Below are 22,176 nucleotides of genomic sequence, written 5' to 3'. Positions count from 1 at the left end.
AGGAACACAAATGCGAATATCAGTAGCAATCAGTTTTTAACCACGTACAAACCGCAAACAGGTAAGCCAAATAGACCCGTGCAAAGCTGGATAATTCTTCTAGTATTAAATATTAATGATTTATTGTGTAATGAATATATAATTTAATTGGAACATTTATTATAATGTGTGTAGAAAATTTAAATGGAAGTATTGTGAATTTATTTAACTTTAATTTATTAAGTGTAAGTATATTGTATTAACATCTATAGTAGGGGGCACAACCTGCGGCTTGTGGGCCATTTGCAGTCCGCCATGAACTTCTGAGTGGCCACCAGACACTTGCATGAGTGTCGCTCCCTCTTTTGTAGTTTATCCTGGATTGCTTTGCTGTTTTGTCATTTATTATTTATTTATTTATTTTAAAGCTGCCATAGCAGGAGATAAGGATCCATATTCTCCAGAGAACTGCAATGGAAAATGAAACCCCCGCTTATCAGATATTTATGGCATATACTGTCTTTATGTCTTAAATGAGGTTACCCCTTAACATTTTATCACAGTTTTTGTAATTGATATAATCTGGCAATGGCCCTCGGACCTCAAAAAAAGTTGTGCACTCTTGCACTGTAGACTTTAGGGGAAATCCATCAAGTGCTTTACTCCAGAAAATTGATATTAGAAAGTTAAAACATTTTTGTCATCACCTACACCACGTTCCAAATTAAGTAGATTTAATTGTAGATTTAATTTGTAAATATTAAATTTCTCAGTTGCCCATGACAGCACTACCAGAGAGAGGGGATCCGCCCTTCAGGGACAGGAAACCTATAGGATAAAAGGGCGGTACCTCTCCCCTGCATCAGTTTGGTTTCCTGTCCCTGACGGGGAACCTTCTAGGAATCAGTACCTGAGATCCCGGAGCCGGCCAGTCGGGTTATGGCAGCGGGGAGGCCCCCGTTCCGGCTGGTGCGGTGTCCGAAGCCGCCACTGCTGGGACCGACGGGTCTGCAGAGTGCGCGGGGGGAAGCGCAGCCGCCACTCCGGATAGGAGGTAGGGGCTTCAGGGACCCGGACGCCAGGAAGACAGTGCGCAGATGGGCACTTCCGGTTTCGGGGCAGCGCATGCGCATGGTGTACTTAGGGTGCACCAAGATGGCCGCCGCCCCAGATATAGTGCCTTTACATTTACGGGTCCCGGGCAGTGCGCGCATGCGCAGAAGAAAGAAAAAAAAAAATGGAGATCAGCGCTTTCCCGGTGACGCAGCCTTGGAGGAGGGGGCTGGTATTGGCGCCATGTTTAAAAAGAGGAGTGAAGCGCAATTCATTGCTGCATGCCGTCCAGAGCCATGGAGGAAAGCGATCAGCAGCTCCAGCTGCCGCAGCCACTACAGCCACAGCAGCAGCGCCACCACCAACGTAAGCCGGATGTACAAAGGAAGAGGTCCTCTGCCGACACTCGAAATACCCGGTCCAGCAGCCATTCTACACAGCGTAGCAAAAGCTCCGGTATTGTGAACCAGCCGACACCACCACCTACGGATCTGATACAGGATCCTACACCTCCTCCAGAACCGGTACCTGTGGCTGCGCAAGATGGGTGAGTGATCTGCGTGAAAGTTCACTAGTATAATGGGGTCCCCTCTTCTCCGTTTATTTTAGGCAAGGAAAAGAACGGGGAAAACTAAACACAGAACCTGCCCACTGTGTGAGAAACCCTTACCGCAGTCCTGGGATAAGAAGTTGTGTGATTCCTGTATAGGACAAGTCCTCTGTGAGGAAACCCCTAACTTCGCCTCTGAATTACGATCAGTAATAAAATCAGAGGTAGAGACATCATTTAAATCCCTTAAAGGAGAAAGGGTTAAGGAAAAAACACCCATACCCTATTCCCACTCCGATTCCTCTAGTTCTGATTTCGGAGACTCAAATAGACGGGATTCCGCCTCCTCTTCCTCAGATAATGAGAGCGGAGGTCGCCACTGCTTTCCTTTAGATGAAGTCGATGCGCTTGTGAAAGCAGTAAGATCGACCATGGGCGTCCTAGATCCCCGGGCTGACAAGACAGTACAGGATATAATGTTTGGAGGATTAGGTCAAAAAAAGCGCAGGGTATTTTCTATTTATGAAAACATCCAAGCCTTAATTAAAAGGGAGTGGGAAAAGCCAGAGAGAAAAAACTCGTCAGTACTATCCCTTAAACGGAAATATCCCTTCGAGGAAGAGGCTTCGACTTCATGGGATAAAGCCCCTAAACTTTGACGTGGCAGTAGCCAAGGCCTCAAAAAAATTTGCCTTACCCTTTGAGGACATGGGGACACTGAAGGATCCTCTCGATAAAAGAGCGGATACCTTCCTTAAAGGGGCATGGGAATCGGCAGGAGGATGCTTAAGGCCGACAATAGCTGCCGCATGCACTTCTAGATCCCTAATGATTTGGATTGATAATTTAGAAAAACAACTAAGGGATGGCCTTTTGAGAAATAAAGTAATAGAATCTATTCCCATGATTAGAGGGGCGGCAGCCTTTCTTGCTGACTCCGTTAAACTCACTTCTAAATCAGCAGCCCTATCAAATGCAGCCCGTAGAACCTTATGGTTAAAAAGCTGGCCAGGCGACCTACAAACCAGACAGAAACTTTGCTCAATTCCATGTGAAGGAAAATTTTTGTTTGGGGAGACCCTGGATGATATTTTACAAAATGCAGGAGACAAGGAAAAAGGGTTCTCCATCCTGGCCGCACCATTTGCTAAACGGCCCTTTCGGAATAGAAAATTTTTCCGGAGACGGCCGCCAAGGGAGCAGAACAGATGGGATGATGGGAAAAGGAGAGAGATAGGGGATTCCTTTTCGGTAATTCCCCAAGAGATAAAAAGACCACTAAGTGACACCTCCCCCAGGGTGGGAGGGAGGTTATCTCAATTCCTCCCGGCCTGGGAAAAAATCTCAAACAGTGTCTGGATATTGAAATTGATAAAATCGGGACTTCAAATAGACTTTACTTCCCTTCCTCCCCAAAATTATGTCGTCACCCCGCTAAAATCCTCACCTCAACAACAACAGGCGTTAGAACAGGAAATTATGAAGCTCATAAACAAAGCCGTCATCCAGGAAGTTCCCACAGGGGAAAAAGGAACAGGTTTTTATTCCCCGTTCCTGGTTCCAAAACCGGACGGATCCTTCCGCATGATAATAAACTTGAGGGAGCTGAACAGCTATGTAAAGAACCAAAGGTTCAAAATGGAGTCAATAAAATCAACAATAAAAAAAACCTGTTTCCGGATTGTTTCATGATAGTGTTGGATCTCAGCGACGCGTATTATCACGTCCCCATCCACAAGATCTCCCAGAAATACCTCAGACTAGCAGTAGTCATGGGAGGGGAAGTAAGGGAATATCAATACAGAGCTCTTCCCTTTGGCATATCAGTGGCACCCCGCATATTTACCAAATTGATTGCGGAAATGATTGCCCACCTGAGAAAAAAAGACATTTTGATAATTCCATACTTGGACGACTTTCTGATTGTAAGCAATTCAGGCCTAACCTTGGACTCAATAACACAGGAATGTCGCCTCCCAGACCAGAAAAAACAAAAAATACTAAATCTTGTCTCAAAAGCTCGCTCAAACCCTTGTATGACAATAAGAAGGGCAATGTCATTGCTGGGGTCCCATTCTGCCTGCCTCCCAGCAGTCCAGTGGGCACAACTGCACACGAGAAACCTCCAGTGGGACATTCTGAGGAATCAGAATACACTAAGGGGACGTCTAGAAGACCACATCACTCTAAATTCAGCCACTATTCATTCCCTAGTTTGGTGGTTGGATCCCAACAACCTATCAAAAGGGGTCCCATGGATAATAGAGTTATCTCAAATAGTTACCACAGATGCCAGTCCCACGGGGTGGGGAGCTCACCTGGGCAACAGTGTCACTCAGGGAATCTGGAGGGGTCAGGAATACAAAGCTTCCTCAAACCAAAAAGAACTCTGGGCGGTGGGCCGCGCTCTATTATCTTTCCTTCACAACCTACAGGGGCATCATGTCCGGGTGTTTTCGGACAATCAGGTAGTGGTCGCCTATCTGAATCACCAGGGGGGGACCAGATCTCACACCCTTATGAAGGCCGCTTCCGAAATATTCAGTTTAGCGGAGAACAACTTCCTATCCCTTTCCTCACTACACATAAGAGGAATAGAAAATCAGAAAGCAGGCTTCTTAAGCCGTACCCATTTAAGGCACGGGGAATGGACTCTAAATCAAAGCGTCTTCGATCAGATCACAAAGCTTTGGGGGGTCCCTGTAATAGACCTTTTCGCGGATGTAAAAAACAGGAAGGTAAAAGAATTTTGTTCTCTAGACCCCAGGGGGGGCCCTCGGGCACTGGATCCATTCACAATTTCCTGGACTCAGGGTCTCGCATATGCTTTTCCTCCTCCTATACTTATCCCGGCAGTTCTGCGGAAAATCAGACAGGACAGGGCGAGAATCATCCTAATAGCCCCCTTTTGGCCCAAAAGGACCTGGTTTTCCTGGCTGAGGATGCTATCGCTCACCGATCCCTGGGTCCTTCCGGATCTTCCGGACCTCCTATCACAGGGACCGGTGCTCCACCCTCAGTCAGAGAATCTCCACTTGACAGCGTGGAACTTGAGAGGTCACTACTAAAAGGAAGGGGCTTTTCGGATAAAGTAGTTTCCACACTATTAAAAAGTAGGAAAACGGTAACCACCAAAATATACGGCAGAACCTGGAAAAAGTTTCTGCCCACCTCTGGGGTGAAATTACAAGATGGGGTCCAAGTTCCTAAGGTGTTAGAATTTCTACAAAAAGGTTTAGACCTGGGCCTCTCAGTAAGCACCCTGAAAGTGCAAATAGCGGCCTTGGGGGCATTATACAGTGAAAACATAGCTGCTAATCCATGGGTAACACGGTTTATCAAAGCTGCTATAAGATCAAAACCCATAAACATAAAAAGACTACCAACTTGGGACTTAAACCTAGTCTTGTCAGCTCTAACAGAACCCCCGTTTGAGCCTATAGATTCATTATCCCTTAAAACTTTATCACTTAAAATGGCCCTTCTAACAGCCTTAACATCTGCCCGTAGAATAAGTGATCTCCAGGCCCTATCCGCAGAACCTCCCTTTACACAAATCCTGGATGATAGGCAGGGTCTGTTCTCAGGATAACCCTATCTACCCAAGGTTGCGTCCAAATTTCATAGGTCCCAGGAGATAATCCTTCTGCCCAAATCCAAAAAATAAGAAAGAGGAAAAATTCCACACACTAGATGTGAGGAGGTGTCTAGCTCAATACTTAGAATCTACCCAGCTGTTTCCAGGGACCCAGGAAAGGACTCAAAGCCTCCAAGGGCACTATAGCACGCTGGATAACAGATGCGATAGCCTTGGCGTTCTCGTCCACAGGAAACACAGTTCCCGAGGGGCTGAAAGCGCACTCTACAAGAGCTATGGTGACCTCCTGGGCCGAAAGGTCGGAGGTATCAATAGACCAAATCTGTAAGGCGGCCACCTGGTCATCACCTTCAACCTTTTTTAGACACTACCGTTTAGACCTAGCCTCTTCATCTGACTTAACCTTCGGAAGAAGGGTTCTACAGGCTGTGGTCCCTCCCTAAGCAATAATCTCTGCAATTCTCTCTGGTAGTGCTGTCATGGGCGACTGAGAAAAGCATAGTTACTTACCGATAACGGTATTTCTCAGAGCCCATGACAGCACCTGCTTATTCCCCCCCTCATCACGTGTGCGGTGAGCACTTTTATTTAAATGAAGTGTGTTTTCTAATATAGACATGGGGGAAACCTGTTAAGAAATATGTTAAAAGTGTATATTTTTCTTGTTGTCACTAACCTGGAGGACCTCCGATGCTCTGTAAACCAAACTGATGCAGGGGAGAGGTACCGCCCATTGGCGCTGCTGCTGTGGCTGTAGTGGCTGCGGCAGCTGGAGCTGCTGATCGCTTTCCTCCATGGCTCTGGACGGCATGCAGCAATGAATTGCGCTTCACTCCTCTTTTTAAACATGGCGCCAATACCAGCCCCCTCCTCCAAGGCTGCGTCACCGGGAAAGCGCTGATCTACATTTTTTTTTTTCTTTCTTCTGCGCATGCGCGCACTGCCCGGGACCCGTAAATGTAAAGGCACTATATCTGGGGCGGCGGCCATCTTGGTGCACCCTAAGTACACCATGCGCATGCGCTGCCCCGAAACCGGAAGTGCCCATCTGCGCACTGTCTTCCTGGCGTCCGGGTCCCTGAAGCCCCTACCTCCTATCCGGAGTGGCGGCTGCGCTTCCCCCCGCGCACTCTGCAGACCCGTCGGTCCCAGCAGTGGCGGCTTCGGACACCGCACCAGCCGGAACAGGGGCCTCCCCGCTGCCATAACCCGACTGGCCGGCTCCAGGATCTCAGGTACTGATTCCTAGAAGGTTCCCCGTCAGGGACAGGAAACCAAACTGATGCAGGGGAGAGGTACCGCCCTTTTATCCTATAGGTTTCCTGTCCCTGAAGGGCGGATCCCCTCTCTCTGGTAGTGCTGTCATGGGCTCTGAGAAATACTGTTATCGGTAAGTAACTATGCTTTTTGTGCTTTTCAAATAAACTCTTGGATGTTCTTGTGTCTCAGGGCTCTTTGGATCCAACTGAACTCAATCTCAAACACCTGTGCTAATTAGTTTGCCAGATGAGCCCAATTAAAGGAAAACTACTTAACAAGAACATTCCATATTATTAAGTAGGTCACAGGTTTCATGCAATATGGGAAACAATAAGGACCTCTCTACTGATGAAAAAGGGCAAATAGTTCAATGCCTTAGACAATGAAAACATTAGATATTTCACGGAAACGTAAGCATGATCGTGCTGTGAATAGATATGTGGCTGATACACAGCACAGATGGGTTCGTGCAGATAAAGGTATAATGAGGAAGGTTTCTGCCAGACCAATTAATTGGATTAAGAGAGCAGCTGCTACAATACCATTGCAAAGCAGCAAACTGGTGGTTCCTTTGGAGTCCTATCAACCTCAAGGTGTAGGATCCTCCAGAGACTTGTTGTTTACTGATGAGTGCCGTGGAGTAATGGATGGTGGGTGGATGGCCACCATGTCTCAACAAGACTGCAACATCAGCAAGGAGCTGGTAGGCCCCTCTAGGGACCCTGGAGGTGTGAAAATGACTTCGGCAAAGTTCATAGTGTTTCTGACTGACAACTTTCTTTCATGGTACAAAAAGAAGAACCGTGCCATCCATACGAAAGTTATCTTCATTCATGACAATGCACCATCTCATGCTGAAAAGAATACCTCTGAGTCATTGGCTGCTATGGGCATAAAAGGAGATAAACTCATGGTGTGGCCACCATCTTCTCCTGACCTCAACCCTATAGAGAACCTTTGGAGTATCATCAAGCAGGAAATCTATGAGGGTGGGAGGCAGTTCACATCAAAACAGCCATGCAGACTATGATGGGGATGAGGAGCCATGCAGACTATGATGGGGATGAGGAGCCATGCAGACTATGATGGGGATGAGGAGCCATGCAGACTATGATGGGGATGAGGAGCCATGCAGACTATGATGGGGATGAGGAGCCATGCAGACTATGATGGGGATGAGGAGCCATGCAGACTATGATGGGGATGAGGAGCCATGCAGACTATGATGGGGATGAGGAGCCATGCAGACTATGATGGGGATGAGGAGCCATGCAGACTATGATGGGGATGAGGAGCCATGCAGACTATGATGGGGATGAGGAGCCATGCAGACTATGATGGGGATGAGGAGCCATGCAGACTATGATGGGGATGAGGAGCCATGCAGACTATGATGGGGATGAGGAGCCATGCAGACTATGATGGGGATGAGGAGCCATGCAGACTATGATGGGGATGAGGAGCCATGCATTTCAGGATAGGGATGAGGGGAAAATGCATACCCGGCTTATACTCGAGTCAATACGTTTTCCCAGTTTTTTGTGGCAAAATTAGGTACCTCGACTTGTACTCAGGTCAGTTTATACAAGAGTATATACAATACTCATTTGTATCAGCCATTTTTGAAAATCAGAGAAAAAAATAACATTTGCATAATAATTTAGAACGCTGTGTAATTGCACATGAATTTTGTAGCTTTTTACGCCAGCGACTTTGTGGAGCTTAGTGGGAGCGCCTTGGGTTAAATTATAGCAGAAATTACTTTAGTATAGGAGCATCTGAAAAATGTGACATATTTATTAACCGGCTGACTCATCTTAATAAATTTTGCATCTTACCCCAGCACACCCTAGTTCTAGACTGCCACGTAAAACTCCTGTCTTAATTATCCCCTCTATCTTTTATGCTGCTGATGACTGACCATACATCGTACAATAATGTCAGCAGACCTGATCCACCATCTAATGTGTATGGGATCATATCTGGAGTAAGAAGGATTGGGCATGTTGACATTCAGGGCTGGATCCTTTTCTCTCAGTGGAAATTATTCCCCCCATACAGAACACATGTATGGTCAGCCGAGATAGCGGCCTGATGTTAATGGCCAGCCAACATAGCTTTTACAAAGCTATCACTCCGTTCAGAATGTTCAAAGAGGACTGGATCTCTAGTGCCTCTTATTGGAAGTAGCAATCCTAAAAGTAAATATTGACCATTTAACAAGCCTTGCCACATGATTTAGAATAAAAGCACGGTGTTTTGAGGTGTTGCCCCTTGTCAGAGGAGCACTGCATGACTTATAAGCCTTACATTGGCATGCCAGTGTAAAAGTGAAACCAGAATCTCAATTTGCAGACGTGTTTCGGGGTGTTGCCCTTCATCAGTGTTAAGCATGAGATCAGATTTGTGTGAGTGGCATCTGACTGGGGATTCAGGAGTAAGGGTACTGTCACACAGTGCAATTTTGATCGCTACGACGGAACGATTCGTGACGTTGCAGCGTCGTATGATTATCGCTCCAGCGTCGTAGACTGCGGTCACACTTTGCAATCACGGCGCTGGAGCGATGCCGAAGTCCCCGGGTAACCAGGGTAAACATCGGGTTACTAAGCGCAGGGCCGCGCTTAGTAACCCGATGTTTACCCTGGTTACCAGCGTAAAAGTAAAAAAAAAAAAACCGTACATACTCACCATGTGATGTCCGTCAGGTCCCTTGCCGTCTGCTTCCCGCTCTGACTGAGTGCCGCCGTACAGTGAGAGCACAGCACAGCAGTGACGTCACCGCTGTGATCTGCTCTCACTTTCCGGCCGGCAGACAGTCAGAGCGGGAAGCGGACGGCAAGGGACCTGACGGACATCAGATGGTGAGTATGTACGGTTTTTTTTTTTTTACTTTTACGCTGGTAACCACGGTAAACATCGGGTTACTAAGCGCGGCCCTGCGCTTAGTAACCCGATGTTTACCCTGGTTACCAGCGAACGCATCGCTGGATCGCTGTCACACACAAAAAATCCAGCGATGACAGCGGGAGATCCAGCGACGAAAGAAAGTTTCAAACGATCTGCTACGACGTACGATTCTCAGCAGGGTCCCTGATCGCAGTAGCGTGTCAGACACTGCGAGATCGTAACGATATCGCTAGAACGTCACGAATCGTGCCGTCGTAGCGATCAAAATTGCACTGTGTGACGGTACCCTAAGAGCCATAAAAATTAGCACTAAATTAAAAAAAAAAAAAAAAAAAAAACATCTGGAACTGTATGTCAGATTTAAAAAACAAACAAAACTTAACAATCAGAAGAGCAGCAGGAATAAAATTAAAACAAAATCTGGTCACATTTGACCCAGTAACAGGTCTTCTTTGAATGTTAAAGTTTGCTACACCTGTAAGTCTTGTTAAATTTGGGACATCCTTCTAGAAGGATGCCCCATGCTGGCTTTTCTCTACCATTTCCAGATACTTTTTGCCATGCATTGTGTTTTTATTTGTTTTTTTTATGATTCTTTTCTCTGATTTCGTCACTGTTTTGTTTTTGTTTATTAGATTAGAAGCGTGTGGTTTTCCTTTACGTCTCCTCCCGACTGTGGTGGATGCGGGGAGTATAGCAGGGAAGACCTCCTATGAATGGTGCGGGATCTCTCAGGGGACAGAAGTTGGCGTTGCTTTGGGAGATTTTCAGTGTTCAGTTTATAGTTCTCTAAAGGAAAGCACGGATGCAGGTACAGATATACAGCAATACACTTACTCCACTGCAATAAATCTGGATTTATGCATCATATACGATGTACCATAGTGTGCACCTGATATATAAATGTGAGCCAAAAAATTAAAAAGGTTATGGCTCTCAGAATATCACAAGCTGAGCGCCAAAAATACAAAAAACAGTGCTAGAATTGCCATTCTTTTTTTTTTTTTCTTCACCGCTCCTGCAAATGAATGGAACACAAAGCTGTATGCAGCCAAAAATGGGAGCAGGGGAAACTAAGGCTTGTTTCACAATAAATCATATAGTGATTCATCCTTGGCTCTCAGAGTATGAGCACGCAAAAACAAATTAATTTTATCAAACCGAGATAAATATACAAAATTACTGTGACATGTTTGGTATCGCCCTAATTGTGCTGATCCACACAATAAAGATAACATTGCAGCAAATGAAAAATATAAAATGGCAAAAATCAGCAAAAACTCATCCCGCAAAAAACAAGCCCTCATAAAGCTTTGTTAATGAAAAAATACAGAAAATGATGGCTCCTATAATACAAAAATTTAAACATAACGTGTGAGGTTAAGGCCAATTTAGGCATCGTCCTTTATTGAGGTTCCTCGATAAAAACACCTATCCACAGGATAGGAGGGTTGGCGATGACGTGCTGATCGGTGGGTGTTCAAATGGGGTCTTTTATTCCCAGTTACAATTAAGTGGCAGGTTGGACGCCCGACCGCTGCTCCTTTCGCTCTCTACGGGACTGTCATAAAAAGCTGAGCACAGCCAGACAGGGAATGAATGAATGAAGCACAGCCTCTCCACTTTAATAGTGATAAAAGTGCCTGTATATGACAATCAGTGCGGGTCCCAGCAGTTGGATGTCCATCGATGACCAAGTTAACACCTATTCTGTGGCTAGGTGTTATTTTGTTTTCATTGGAGAACACTGTTTAATGAGTTAATGGATTTGGTGCAACATTAAGAGCCTGTAACGGCCCTAATCGGTAACACGGAGGACCCTGATTGCAGAGAAGCCTATAGATGAAAAAAGTCCTCCAATCAAAACTAATTAAATACTAAATTTTATTGATACAAAAAAGATAAAAACAATTTAAAATTGCAGAAATGCCAAACACGCCATACAGAAAATAACACTGAGCATAAATTGTGTCAAGAGTGAGTTCTATGTACTCTGTATCCTCAGTTGTAGAATAGAATGAACCCACCTATAATAATCTGCAGAGAGATTAGAGGGATCAGCACAACTCTATAAAAGTAGCACTGTTTGTCAAAAAGCACATTATAGTATGATGAAACATATTGCAAAACTCCTGGCTATATAGTACAAGATATATAGTAGGTGCAGAACATAGTTACCCAAACTCCAGACAGCTTCAGTGTGACACCTTAACATGTGTTTCAGCTACTCCTCAGAAGATGCACCCCTCTATCCCTATCAAAAGCTGTTGCCAGCACTATATACAGATACAGTTAGGTCCAGAAATATTTGGACAATGACGCACGTTTTGGCATTTTAGCCATTTACCAAAACATATTCAAAGTACAGTTATATAATCTGCTTCAGGTGCAGACTCTCAGCTATAATTTTGGGGTATTCACTTCTTAATTGGAGTAAGGGTTTAGGATTTACAGCACTTTAGCGTGTAGTTGCCTCTTTTGGGGGGCCAAAAGTAATTGGACAGGTATGTCAAAAGCTCTTTAACCCCTTAATCCCATATGACGTATTATCCCGTCGAGGTGACCTGGGACTTAATTCCCAGTGACGGGATGGTGCGTCATAGGCGATCGGCCGCGCTCACGGAGGGAGCGCGGCCAGGTGTCAGCTGACTATCGCAGCTGACATCCAGCACTATGTGCCAGGAGCGGTCACGGACCGCTCCCGGCACATTAACCCCCGGCACACTGCGATCAAAGATGATCGCAACGTTCCGGCGGCATAGGGAAGCATTACGCAGGGAGGGGGCTCCCTGCGTTCCTCCCTGAGACACTCGGAGCAACGCAATGGGATCGCACTTTTGTGGCACTTTTATCACTATTAGGCTGCCGTCACACTAGCAGTATTTGGTCAGTATTTTACATCAGTATTTGTAAGCCAAAACCAGGAGTAGAACAAATAGAGGAAAAGTATAATAGAAACATATGCACCACTTCTGCATTTATCACCCACTCCTGGTTTTGGCTTACAAATACTGATGTAAAATACTGACCAAATACTCCTAGTGTGACAGCAGCCTTAAAGTGGAGAGGCTGTGCATCATTAATTCATTCCCTGTCTGGCTGTGCTCAGCTTTTTGGGGTTGGGGCTAAAGTTAGGGTTAGGGTTGGGGCTAAAGTTAGCGTTGGGGCTAAAGTTAGGCTTAGGGTTGGGGCTAAAGTTAGGGTTGGGGCTAAAGTTAGGGTTTGGATTACATTTACGGTTGGGATTAGGGTTAGGGGTGTGGTTAGGGTTATGGTTGGGATTAGGGTTAGGGGTGTGTTTGGGTTAGGGTTTCAGTTAGAATTGGGGGGCTTCCACTGTTTAGGCACATCAGGGGCTCTCCAAACGCGACATGGAATCCGATCTCAATTCCAGCCAAATCTGTGTTGAAAAAGTAAAACAGTGCTCCTTCCCTTCCGAGCTCTCCCGTGCGCCCAAACGGGTTTACTCCAACATCTGGGGTATCAGCGTACTCAGGACAAATTGGACAACAACTTTTGGGGTAGTGAAACACTTGGGGGTGCACAAGGTCACTGCCCAATATTTCTGGACCTAACTGTGTGTGTGAACCTCCGCAGCCTCTTCTGTGATGTACAAATGGCCGGGGCTTATCTTGACAAGACAGACCCAGATCACACAGTTGCTTTTGGTATTAAATTGTGTTCTTGAAGTAATGACACAAAACACAGATGTAAGTGTCCATGTCAGAATTAGCCGTGTTCATAGTATCGTGGCTGCGTGCCAGAATACCACTTTACTAACCGCACCTACAAAGTCTTCATTGCCTGCATCTAATTATTAATTACAGCCCCGAACAATGGACCGTCAGTCTGTTCCTTTCCAGGATTGTCTTGGGAGCTATGTCTCCATAATTATTTTTTTCCAGGAAATTAGTTGAAAAAAAATTGAAGTGCTGTATGGTGGATGAGTGTTCCTTTCTAGTGATACTGGGGTTTTATCTGCTTGTTAGTTTATATGGTTTTTTTTCTTGTAACATTACAGGATTTCTCCATCACTATAAAAATTAAGCCCTATAGACCCAGGTAGTGTAAGAAATTATAAAACTATACTCATGAACTGTACGGGCGCTGGTCTTCTGCCCTCTGAACTTTCCCTCCTGGCATTAACATCCAGCAGGGGATCGTCACATGACCGCTGCAGCCAATCAGTAGGAGCTGCAGCTTTCTCTTGCCATTCCAACAGAAAGAAAAAATTGGTACGGAATATGAAGGCTGCTGCTGATCTGCTGTTGCTGATTGGCTGCTGTGATCACATGACATTCCCTCAATGGGTGTTAATGCCAGGAGAGTGGTGGGGGACAGTGCAGCGGAGCAGCATCGGCCCCATCGGTGAGTATACTTTTTTTGTTTGTTTTACACCACTCGGGGCCCATAAAGTTTACCTTTTAAAACAGTGGAGAACTCCTTTTAAAGAGTTTTTTTTTTTCATGATGACTGATCAGGAGTGCACTGCTCCCCAGGTTCCTGCCTTCCTGCTTGGCTGGGGGCAGTGCACTACTGATGATTGACAGTTCGGGGCAGCGGCATGGTGGCACTGTGCTCTTTGATGCTGCTATATTAGGCAGGTTTGTCTGTGCAGTAATGGAGGAGCACTGAAGTGGCTTGGATCCAGTTCAGAGCAGCGCTTGCAGGATGTATAGCAAGAACCTAGGAAACCGACCACTGCTGATACCTATAATAATACCTATAATACCTATAAATAGGGGTGACCGGTAATCTCGGCAACGAGAAGTAAATTACAAAATTAAAAATCCCTGCATTCTTGAGAAATTGCAATGTAAATTGAAAAGTTACTTGTTTTTACCAGAATTTTGCAAATGTTATCCCTTTTATGATTAAGAAAAAAAAAACCTTTATCAGTTATATGTTACTCCTTAGACTGAGCGTTTATCTCTAGTGACTTAAAGGCGTATTCATGTTAGAAAAAGTCATCACATTTCCTACTAGATTGGCGGGTTTCTGACCACTAGGACCCCCGCGTACCACACTCAAATTGAATGGTGGTCACACATGTGCCCTGTTGCACCATTCTCTCTATGGAACGGCCCAATATTGACAAGAAACGTACTCCGCTATCTCAGGCCCTCATACAGTGCATTCATAGAAATGTTCCCAATCATTGCACTGTGTAAACACAAATTAGGTGACAAATTATGCTTCTTTGTCAGATGATCGCATCTTTTGTGCCGGCATACAAATTATTATTAGCCGAAATCTAGTCCCCTGGTGCTCAATATGGAAGAACACACTGATTCTGCTGTACAGGCCTTCATGTCTTACAAATTGTAATATTATTCAATTATAGCACAATTCAATTTTCACCAGTTGCTTTTTGTTTTCTAATTTGTAAGTCCTGAACATCAGCACTTCTGCCCAGCTGACCTTCTCCATGCCCGAGGGATTCCAGCCAGAAGACCATCCTGGTCCTGCAGAAGCCATGACATATTTTCCTTACTTCCAGAACCGGTATTTGGCAGTTGCTGCTTCTCTGAATGGAGGAAATGTTTTTGCATCCTTTGTCAGCATGTTGGCTCAGTGGACGGCAGAGCTAGGTATGATGTCAGACGTCTGTATATTGCAGTGCTACACAGAACATGGCGCTCGTGTGCGCGTGTATGTGTATGTATGTATATATATATATATATATATATATATATATATATATATATATATATATATATATATATATATATATACACACATCTACTATATAATTGTCTAAGGGTCACTTCCGTCTTTCTGTCTGTCCTTCTGTCTGTCACGGATATTCATTGGTCGCGGTCTCTGTCTGTCATGGAATCCAAGTCGCTGATTGGTCTCGCCAGCTGCCTGTCATGGCTGCCGCGACCAATCAGCAACAGCCACAGTCCGATTAGTCCCTCCCTACTCCCCTGAAGTCAGAGCCCGGCGCCCGCTCCATACTCCCCTCCAGTCACCGTTCACACAGGGTTAATGCCGGCGGTAACGGACCGCGTTATGCCACGGGTAACTCACTCCGTTACCGCTGCTATTAACCCTGTGTGACCAAGTTTTTACTATTGATGCTGCCTATGCAGCGTAAATAGTAAAAACATCTAATGTTAAAAATAATTAAAAATCATTATATACTCACCTTTCCCGCTCCTCGCGACGCTCCGGTGACCGCTCCATGTAAGCGGCAGGTTCCGGTGGCAAGGATGGTCTGCAAGAAGGACCTGCCATGACGTCACGGTCATGTGACTGCAACGTCATCACAGGGCCTGCGCGAGAAGGAGGCGACAGGACTACAAGGGGCCCTGGAAGGTATATGTTTATTTTTTAACTTGTGACATACGTAGCTGGGCAATATACTACGTGGTTGGGCAATATACTACGTGGCTGAGCAATATACTACGTGACTGGCCAATATACTACGTGGCTCTGTGCTGTATACTACGTGGCTGGGCAATATACTACATCACTGGGCAATATACTACGTGACTGGCCAATATGCTACGTGGCTGGGCAATATACTACGTGGGCATGCATATTCTAGAATACCCGATGCGTTAGAATCGGGCCACCATCTAATATATATATATATATATATATATATATATATATATATATATATATATATATATATATATATATATATATATATATATATATATACTATAACTAATATTGATTTGCAATAACCCATTAGTTGTTAAATTTGTCAGTCAAGATAAAAAAGAAACCATAAAATAGGACCCGTAAACTATAAAATTAAATTAATATACAGGGGTACAAATAAGCTGTGGCCAATATACAAATATATACATTCACTGTTCATGACCACACTGCAATTGATGAATGCATTAACCTAACTATTGCTATACAGGTAAGAAAATGTAAGGTTCTTAGTTAACTGTTTTGTTTTTTTTGTTGTTTTTATAAATCAAAAATTGTAGAAGCCCACCAACCACGACAAGGCGACCTCGATGGATGGACCCTACATCCTTTAATTTACCTCTCCATGTGCTATTGTTGCTCTAATTATCTGTGAAAGATATCACAGGTGTGCAGGCCCTTTTTATTGTTTTATTTGTAGTTTATATTCCCAGCCGTTCTCCCTCATCCATGTATTGAGAGCATTCACTGAACATACATTTCAGTAGGCCAACATTTTGGATTTTGAAATCATTATTCAAACTGGTGTTATAAATTATTCTAATTTCCTGAGATAATGACTTTTGGGGTTTCATTGGCTGTAAGCCATAATCCTCAACATTAACAGAAAAAAACACAGATCACTGTTTGTAATGATACTGAAGGTTTCTTATCACCATTCCGCTGTTTGGCCCTTTGGGAGGAGTAGGGGTATATTCACACCCACCAGCATATCTCCGTTACCATGATCTAATGATGCATTATTTCTATAGGTCGGCCAGAGTGACCGGTTCGCTATTAAGTATATTTTCTGGATATATGAGAAAAGCTAAAATTGAAGCTTTTTTGGTAGACGGAAGCTGGTGATGTACTCAGAGACCTACTTGTAACATGGAAGGAATCTAACACTATTAGATAAGTGCAATCTGGTCTCAAGACGTCTCCCATTTCCTGAACTCATTAGCTGATTTGTTGTGAAGACATTGACTGCATTCTGATATTTTTCTGGATGAAAAAAGCTTTTCTGTGGGTTTCTCTATTTGTGACAACAGATTTTACATCTAAAAGTCAATGAAATTCAAGTTCTGTAAATTGGAACTTTTATCTGCAAAACTTAAAGGGGTATTCTCTCCTTAGGGCTCGCTCACACTGGCGTATAAATTGGACAACTGCAATCCGATTACAAATGTTAATGAGGCAGTGCAGATCTGCGTATTTTTTCTAACATGTATTCGGCATGAGCAAAAAACTGCAGCTTGCTGAAATTGGACACTGCGAGAAAAGAATTGCATGCCGATCGGACCATCAGTGGTGTCCGATTTTTGTGGATACATTACACCTGTGTAGCATAAGAAACTGTAAATGGTCCTGTAAAAGATTCATAGCTGATGAATAAAAAAACGGATTTCACACAGATGGCAAGTGAGAAAAAATCATCACACTTTTCTGGGTGAGAACGGGACTGATTATATGCAAGTTTGAGCCATTTATTTATTTATTTTATCCCTGAGCCAGACACAGCTGTTGCCAAAGTTTGGTACCAGTCTGACGTCAATGACTGGGTAAGAAAATCCTGCACAGGTTGTTTTTGATCCAGTTCTAGACCCAACATCTGATGCACCAGACAACTGGACGTTACTGAGGGTCCAACTCAATGATCTTGAGAATGAAGAAGTAGTGGCCCTACATCCGCTTCCGTTTTGCTCTTCACAGCCAGGTTCGTGGCTCCTAGGTTCTGCAGGGGACGGCATCTTGCCCCATTCACTTGTATGTAGCCTGATGCAGCAGGAGGCCCAGAGCACCTTTGTCCAAAGGAAGCAGCTGTGTGGTCTCAGGACCAATGGGGGGGGTCACTGGGGCCACCCAGCGATCATTAAGTAACGGCATATATTTGTGATTAATGACAGTATATTCTTGTTATATGCCATCAGAATGAAAACATATGTATATAGTATTGGAAGTAGTCTGTAGTGTAGCCATTAATTTTACCTTTAGATTCATCTGACAAATTTGTCCCGTTTTTGCCCCAAAATCTGGTGTAGTTCTCGTAAAGAATTGTTATTCTAGTGTCATTGGACAGATGGCACCACCAGCCCTCCCAAATATGACCCAGAGAAAGATCGACCTTTACTCCCTCCATGAAGCACGGACACTCTGAGTAACATATATATTGTGTTATGTCTAATGCAGGGCCTTTATTCTAATGTATATGTAGGCTTTTAATGAAACAGGGTGTTTAATAAAATGTGGACCTTCTTTTTAATTTTTCTTACTTGTTTAATCGATCCACAGATTTCAAGTTGTTTAAAGAATCCCCAGCCTTGTCTTTTTCCTGTTATCTGGATAGTTATTGGTTTAAACGGACAGAAATATTGAAAATCCAATATGAGGAGAAGGATAATTTATGGTTGGCAAAGTCTTAAGTAGAGGAACTGGAACCCCCCTTTGTTACTGCCAATCTTTTACTGGCAATTAAAGGAGTATTTCCACTGTCTCCTGTAAGTGATGGTAAATCACTAGGGTCTGATGATGAGAATGAAGAGGATACAGTTTTGGGGTAGTCTAGCATCCACTGCACTGTTTTTTAGCACCTCTTCTGTAAGCACTCCTGAATTACACCACCACTGCAGCACTTTTCTTTTATTTCACCGCCGGAGTGCTATCCCTAATGTAAGTTCTCTGCCCATAGCAATATACTTACCTGTTGCCATCTTCTGTTATCGGTGCTGCTCTGGTCATTTTCTGCTGTTTGTGACCTGCCTGATCGCTCCAATTTTTGCTGGGAGAGCCCGACGTCACATCTAGTGATGAGCGAGTGTACTCATTGCTCGGGTGACCTCCGAGTATTTGACTGCTCGGAGATTTAGTTTTCATCACGACAGCTGGATGTTTTACAGCTACTAGCCTGCTTGATTACATGTGGAGATTCACTAGCCTGCTTGATTACATGTGGAGATTCCCTAGCAGCCAGGCAACCCCACATGTACTCAGCCTGGCTAGTAGCTGTAAATCATTCAACTGCTGCGACGAAAACTAAATCTCCGAGCACTCATAAATACTCGGAGGTCACCCGAGCGTGCTCGGGAAAACCCGAGCAACGAGTATACTCGCTCATCACTAATCATGTCTTAATGTAAGGCCTGTTTCACACGTCAGTGGCTCCGGTACGTGTGGTGTCAGTTTTCTCACGTACCGGAGACACTGACTCGCGTAGACACATTAAAATCAATGTGTCTCTGCACATGTCAGCGTGTTTTCACAAACCGTGTGTCCGTTTGAAAAACACGGAGACATGTCAGTGTTCGTGGGAGCGCACGGATCACACGGACCCATTAAAGTCAATGGGTCCGTGTAAAACACGTACCGCACACGGATGCTGTCTGTGTGCCATGCAGGAGACAGCGCTACGGTAAGCGCTGTCCCCCAGCTTGTGGTGCTGGGGGACGGAATTCCTTCTTCCCAGCAGCGTTCGCCTGTGCGCCCGCCCGCTGGAAATAAAATACCCACTCCCATAGGGGTGGAGCCGCATACTCATCACTGTAATGAGCGGCACCACGTGACCGCTCATACAGGAAGAAGCTGCGGCGCTGAGAGGAAGCATCGAGGGAGCTGGGTGAGTATTTTATTTCCAGCGGGCGGGCGCACAGGCGGAGGGAGGGTGGAGGTTGCCGGGAACTTGATTTTAACCAGAAAAAAAAATAAAAAAACAAGGATTTTTCATTCCTTCTCTCCAGCGAACGCTGCTGGGAAGAAGGAATGAATTCCGGCTTCAGCACCAGATGCAGGGGACAGCGCTTATCTCTAGCACTGTCTCCTGCAAGGTCCGTGTGGTCCTCAGTGGGCACACGGGCGGCACACGGCTGCTGGACGTGTGCCACGTGAGCACACGGACACGGATAACTCCGGTACCGGAATTATCTGGACGTGTGAGACTGGCCTAAGTCTGTGAGAGCCAGAACATTAGCTCTGACTTTTCAGTCGGTCAGTAGCTGCGGCCACTAGATGACGGAGTGGAGTCAGAGCGGCACAGCGAAGAGTCAGATCCTAGCAATAAATGCCATCACTTTATGAAATTGGAATACCCCTTTAAACTGGGCATACACATAATATCAGTGTGAAAGCACACTCAGATTTTCCAACTAAGTATTTTTACTGCATCTGGCTGAGCCATTGCCAGATACCTGCATCTGCACTTCTCTCCAGGATGAACATATGATCCCACATGTGGAAACCCAGCCTACCTTAACCTGGTTATTGGAAAGTCGTGCCGCCGTACACAATCTATTCCATTTAGTTTTTTGGATTATACAGTGGGTGATCTGACTCTTGAATATGCATCCGAAGAAATCCGAGATTCCATCTTTCACCTATTTTTTTTTTTTCTTCACAGGTCTTGAAACTTCTGACTCCAATATATACTCAAGGGTGATCAGTGCTGCTTTGTCTGTCAGTGACACTCATCTTACCATCTGCCCTACACTCTTTGGAGAGAGGCATTCTCCAGACTGTCGAGCTTCTGTTACAGACCTGACATCTGCGGACCTGTCACTTGGCCATGTGACCCGAGCACTGTGCCGCGGCATTATTCACAACATTCATTCCATGCTACCATCCCATCGTCTGAGAGAGTCGGGGATTAGGCGAATCATTGGCAGCGGAAGTGCCTTGGCTAGAAACCCTGCCTTAAAGCAAGAGGTGGAGAAATACTTCCCATTCCCTATAGTCTATGGAAATTATGTGGATGCCGCCGTAGGTGCAGCTGTGGCCATGGTTCATCAGTAACTGTTACCGAAAATTCTGAATCTGTGGCCATAATCGGCAAAGGAAGCAGAGCCATACAGCAATTGCACGGATGAACCTATTAATTGTTATAGTAAATGATGCAGACAATTGTTTGTCTGGTTGTGAGCTTTATATTGCTTATTAACATGTATTTTGCAGTTCGAATTTCACAATGGTTAAAGCAAAATGATAAAGTTAAACTATATTTATCTTTTTTTATTTTTTTAAATATCTAATCTAATTTTTATGGGCATCACATGGCATGAAAGTTGTGCTGCATGTTACATTCACATTATAAGGTATTATTTTCCAATTTTTTCAAAATGATAAAAATTCATGTTTGAGTAAGGAGGTTTCCATCCCTGTATGATGGTAAAAAAACGGAATAAAGATTGTGGAAGCACAAGGGATCGGCGGGCGCCCAGGTCCGCTAGCCGAAACCGCATGGACCAGGGATCATCCCACCGAACACCTTCTCTCCTTTCACCGGGCATAACACTACTCAGACAACACGGAGAGGGTAAAACAGTGTGGCAATACTTTATTGAACCACCAAACAGGCAGATAACACGTAGAACAGTCCCAGCAAAATACCAAAAATGGTGCACTTTACAGAATCTCACCATTCCGCTGACTCGCTGGGATAAGAGCAGCTGTTACTTCAGAGCTTCCAGGGCTGACTACCCCACCTATGACACTCACAGAGAGGAGGTAACGACAAGCTTAGGAAGATGACGGTCCATTCAGGTACAAAGCCTGTTTACCGGAGGATCACAATCTGGCTTCTCCGAACATCTCCATGGAGCCAGGCGACCGCTGGGTCTCATTTCTGACTTTCACAAACATATCCATGGTTAAGTGATGGTCAATGGAGCAGATCTGTATTCTTTCAGCCGCGGCTGAGGTCCCCTTAGCTGGCATCCTGTAGAATGACAACTCTGTGTCCCTCGTGATGGAGCCATGATGTCTTTGCTGCTGTCCTGTAGAGAGTCTCGGGTTCTTTGGATCTCTTGGATATCTGAAGGTATCTCTGATGTTACAAAAGCATATAACCTCTTTTCATAGTTAACTGTTAGTGATGAGCGAGTGCACTCTGTTTTCCCGAGCACACTCGGGTGACCTCCGAGTATTTATGACTGCTTGGAGATTTAGATTTCATCGTGGCAGCTGAATGATTTACAGCTACTAGCCAGGCTGAGTACATGTGGGTGTATCCTGGTTGCTAGGGAATCCCCACATGTAATCAAGCAGGCTAGTAGCTGTAAATCATTCAGCTGCCGCGATGAAAACTAAATCTCCGAGCAGTCATAAATACTCGGAGGTCACCCGAACGTGCTCAGGAAAAACCCGAGCAACGAGTACACTTGCTCATCACTATTAACTGTCCTTCACC

The 22,176-nt window shown here is 44.8% G+C and overlaps 1 protein-coding gene across 1 annotated transcript in view; it reads left to right on the top strand.

The window, feature by feature from the left end:
- The window catches only part of SHPK (sedoheptulokinase), a 34,886-nt gene extending 13,994 nt beyond the window's left edge, over positions 1-20,892 (top strand). Inside the window, exons 5-7 of the mRNA XM_077294226.1 lie at positions 9,986-10,161; positions 14,741-14,941; positions 20,392-20,892. Of these exons, the coding sequence (XP_077150341.1) occupies positions 9,986-10,161; positions 14,741-14,941; positions 20,392-20,783 (769 nt within the window). The 3' untranslated portion in view covers positions 20,784-20,892. The remainder of the gene's footprint in view (positions 1-9,985; positions 10,162-14,740; positions 14,942-20,391) is intronic.
- The last annotated feature ends 1,284 nt before the right edge of the window (positions 20,893-22,176 follow it).

The sequence above is a fragment of the Ranitomeya variabilis genome, chromosome 3 (assembly GCF_051348905.1).
Source record: "Ranitomeya variabilis isolate aRanVar5 chromosome 3, aRanVar5.hap1, whole genome shotgun sequence".
Lineage (NCBI taxonomy): Eukaryota > Metazoa > Chordata > Amphibia > Anura > Dendrobatidae > Ranitomeya > Ranitomeya variabilis.
The sequence above is the reverse complement of the archived record's forward strand: the minus strand, read 5'-3'. Positions and strand labels throughout refer to the sequence as shown.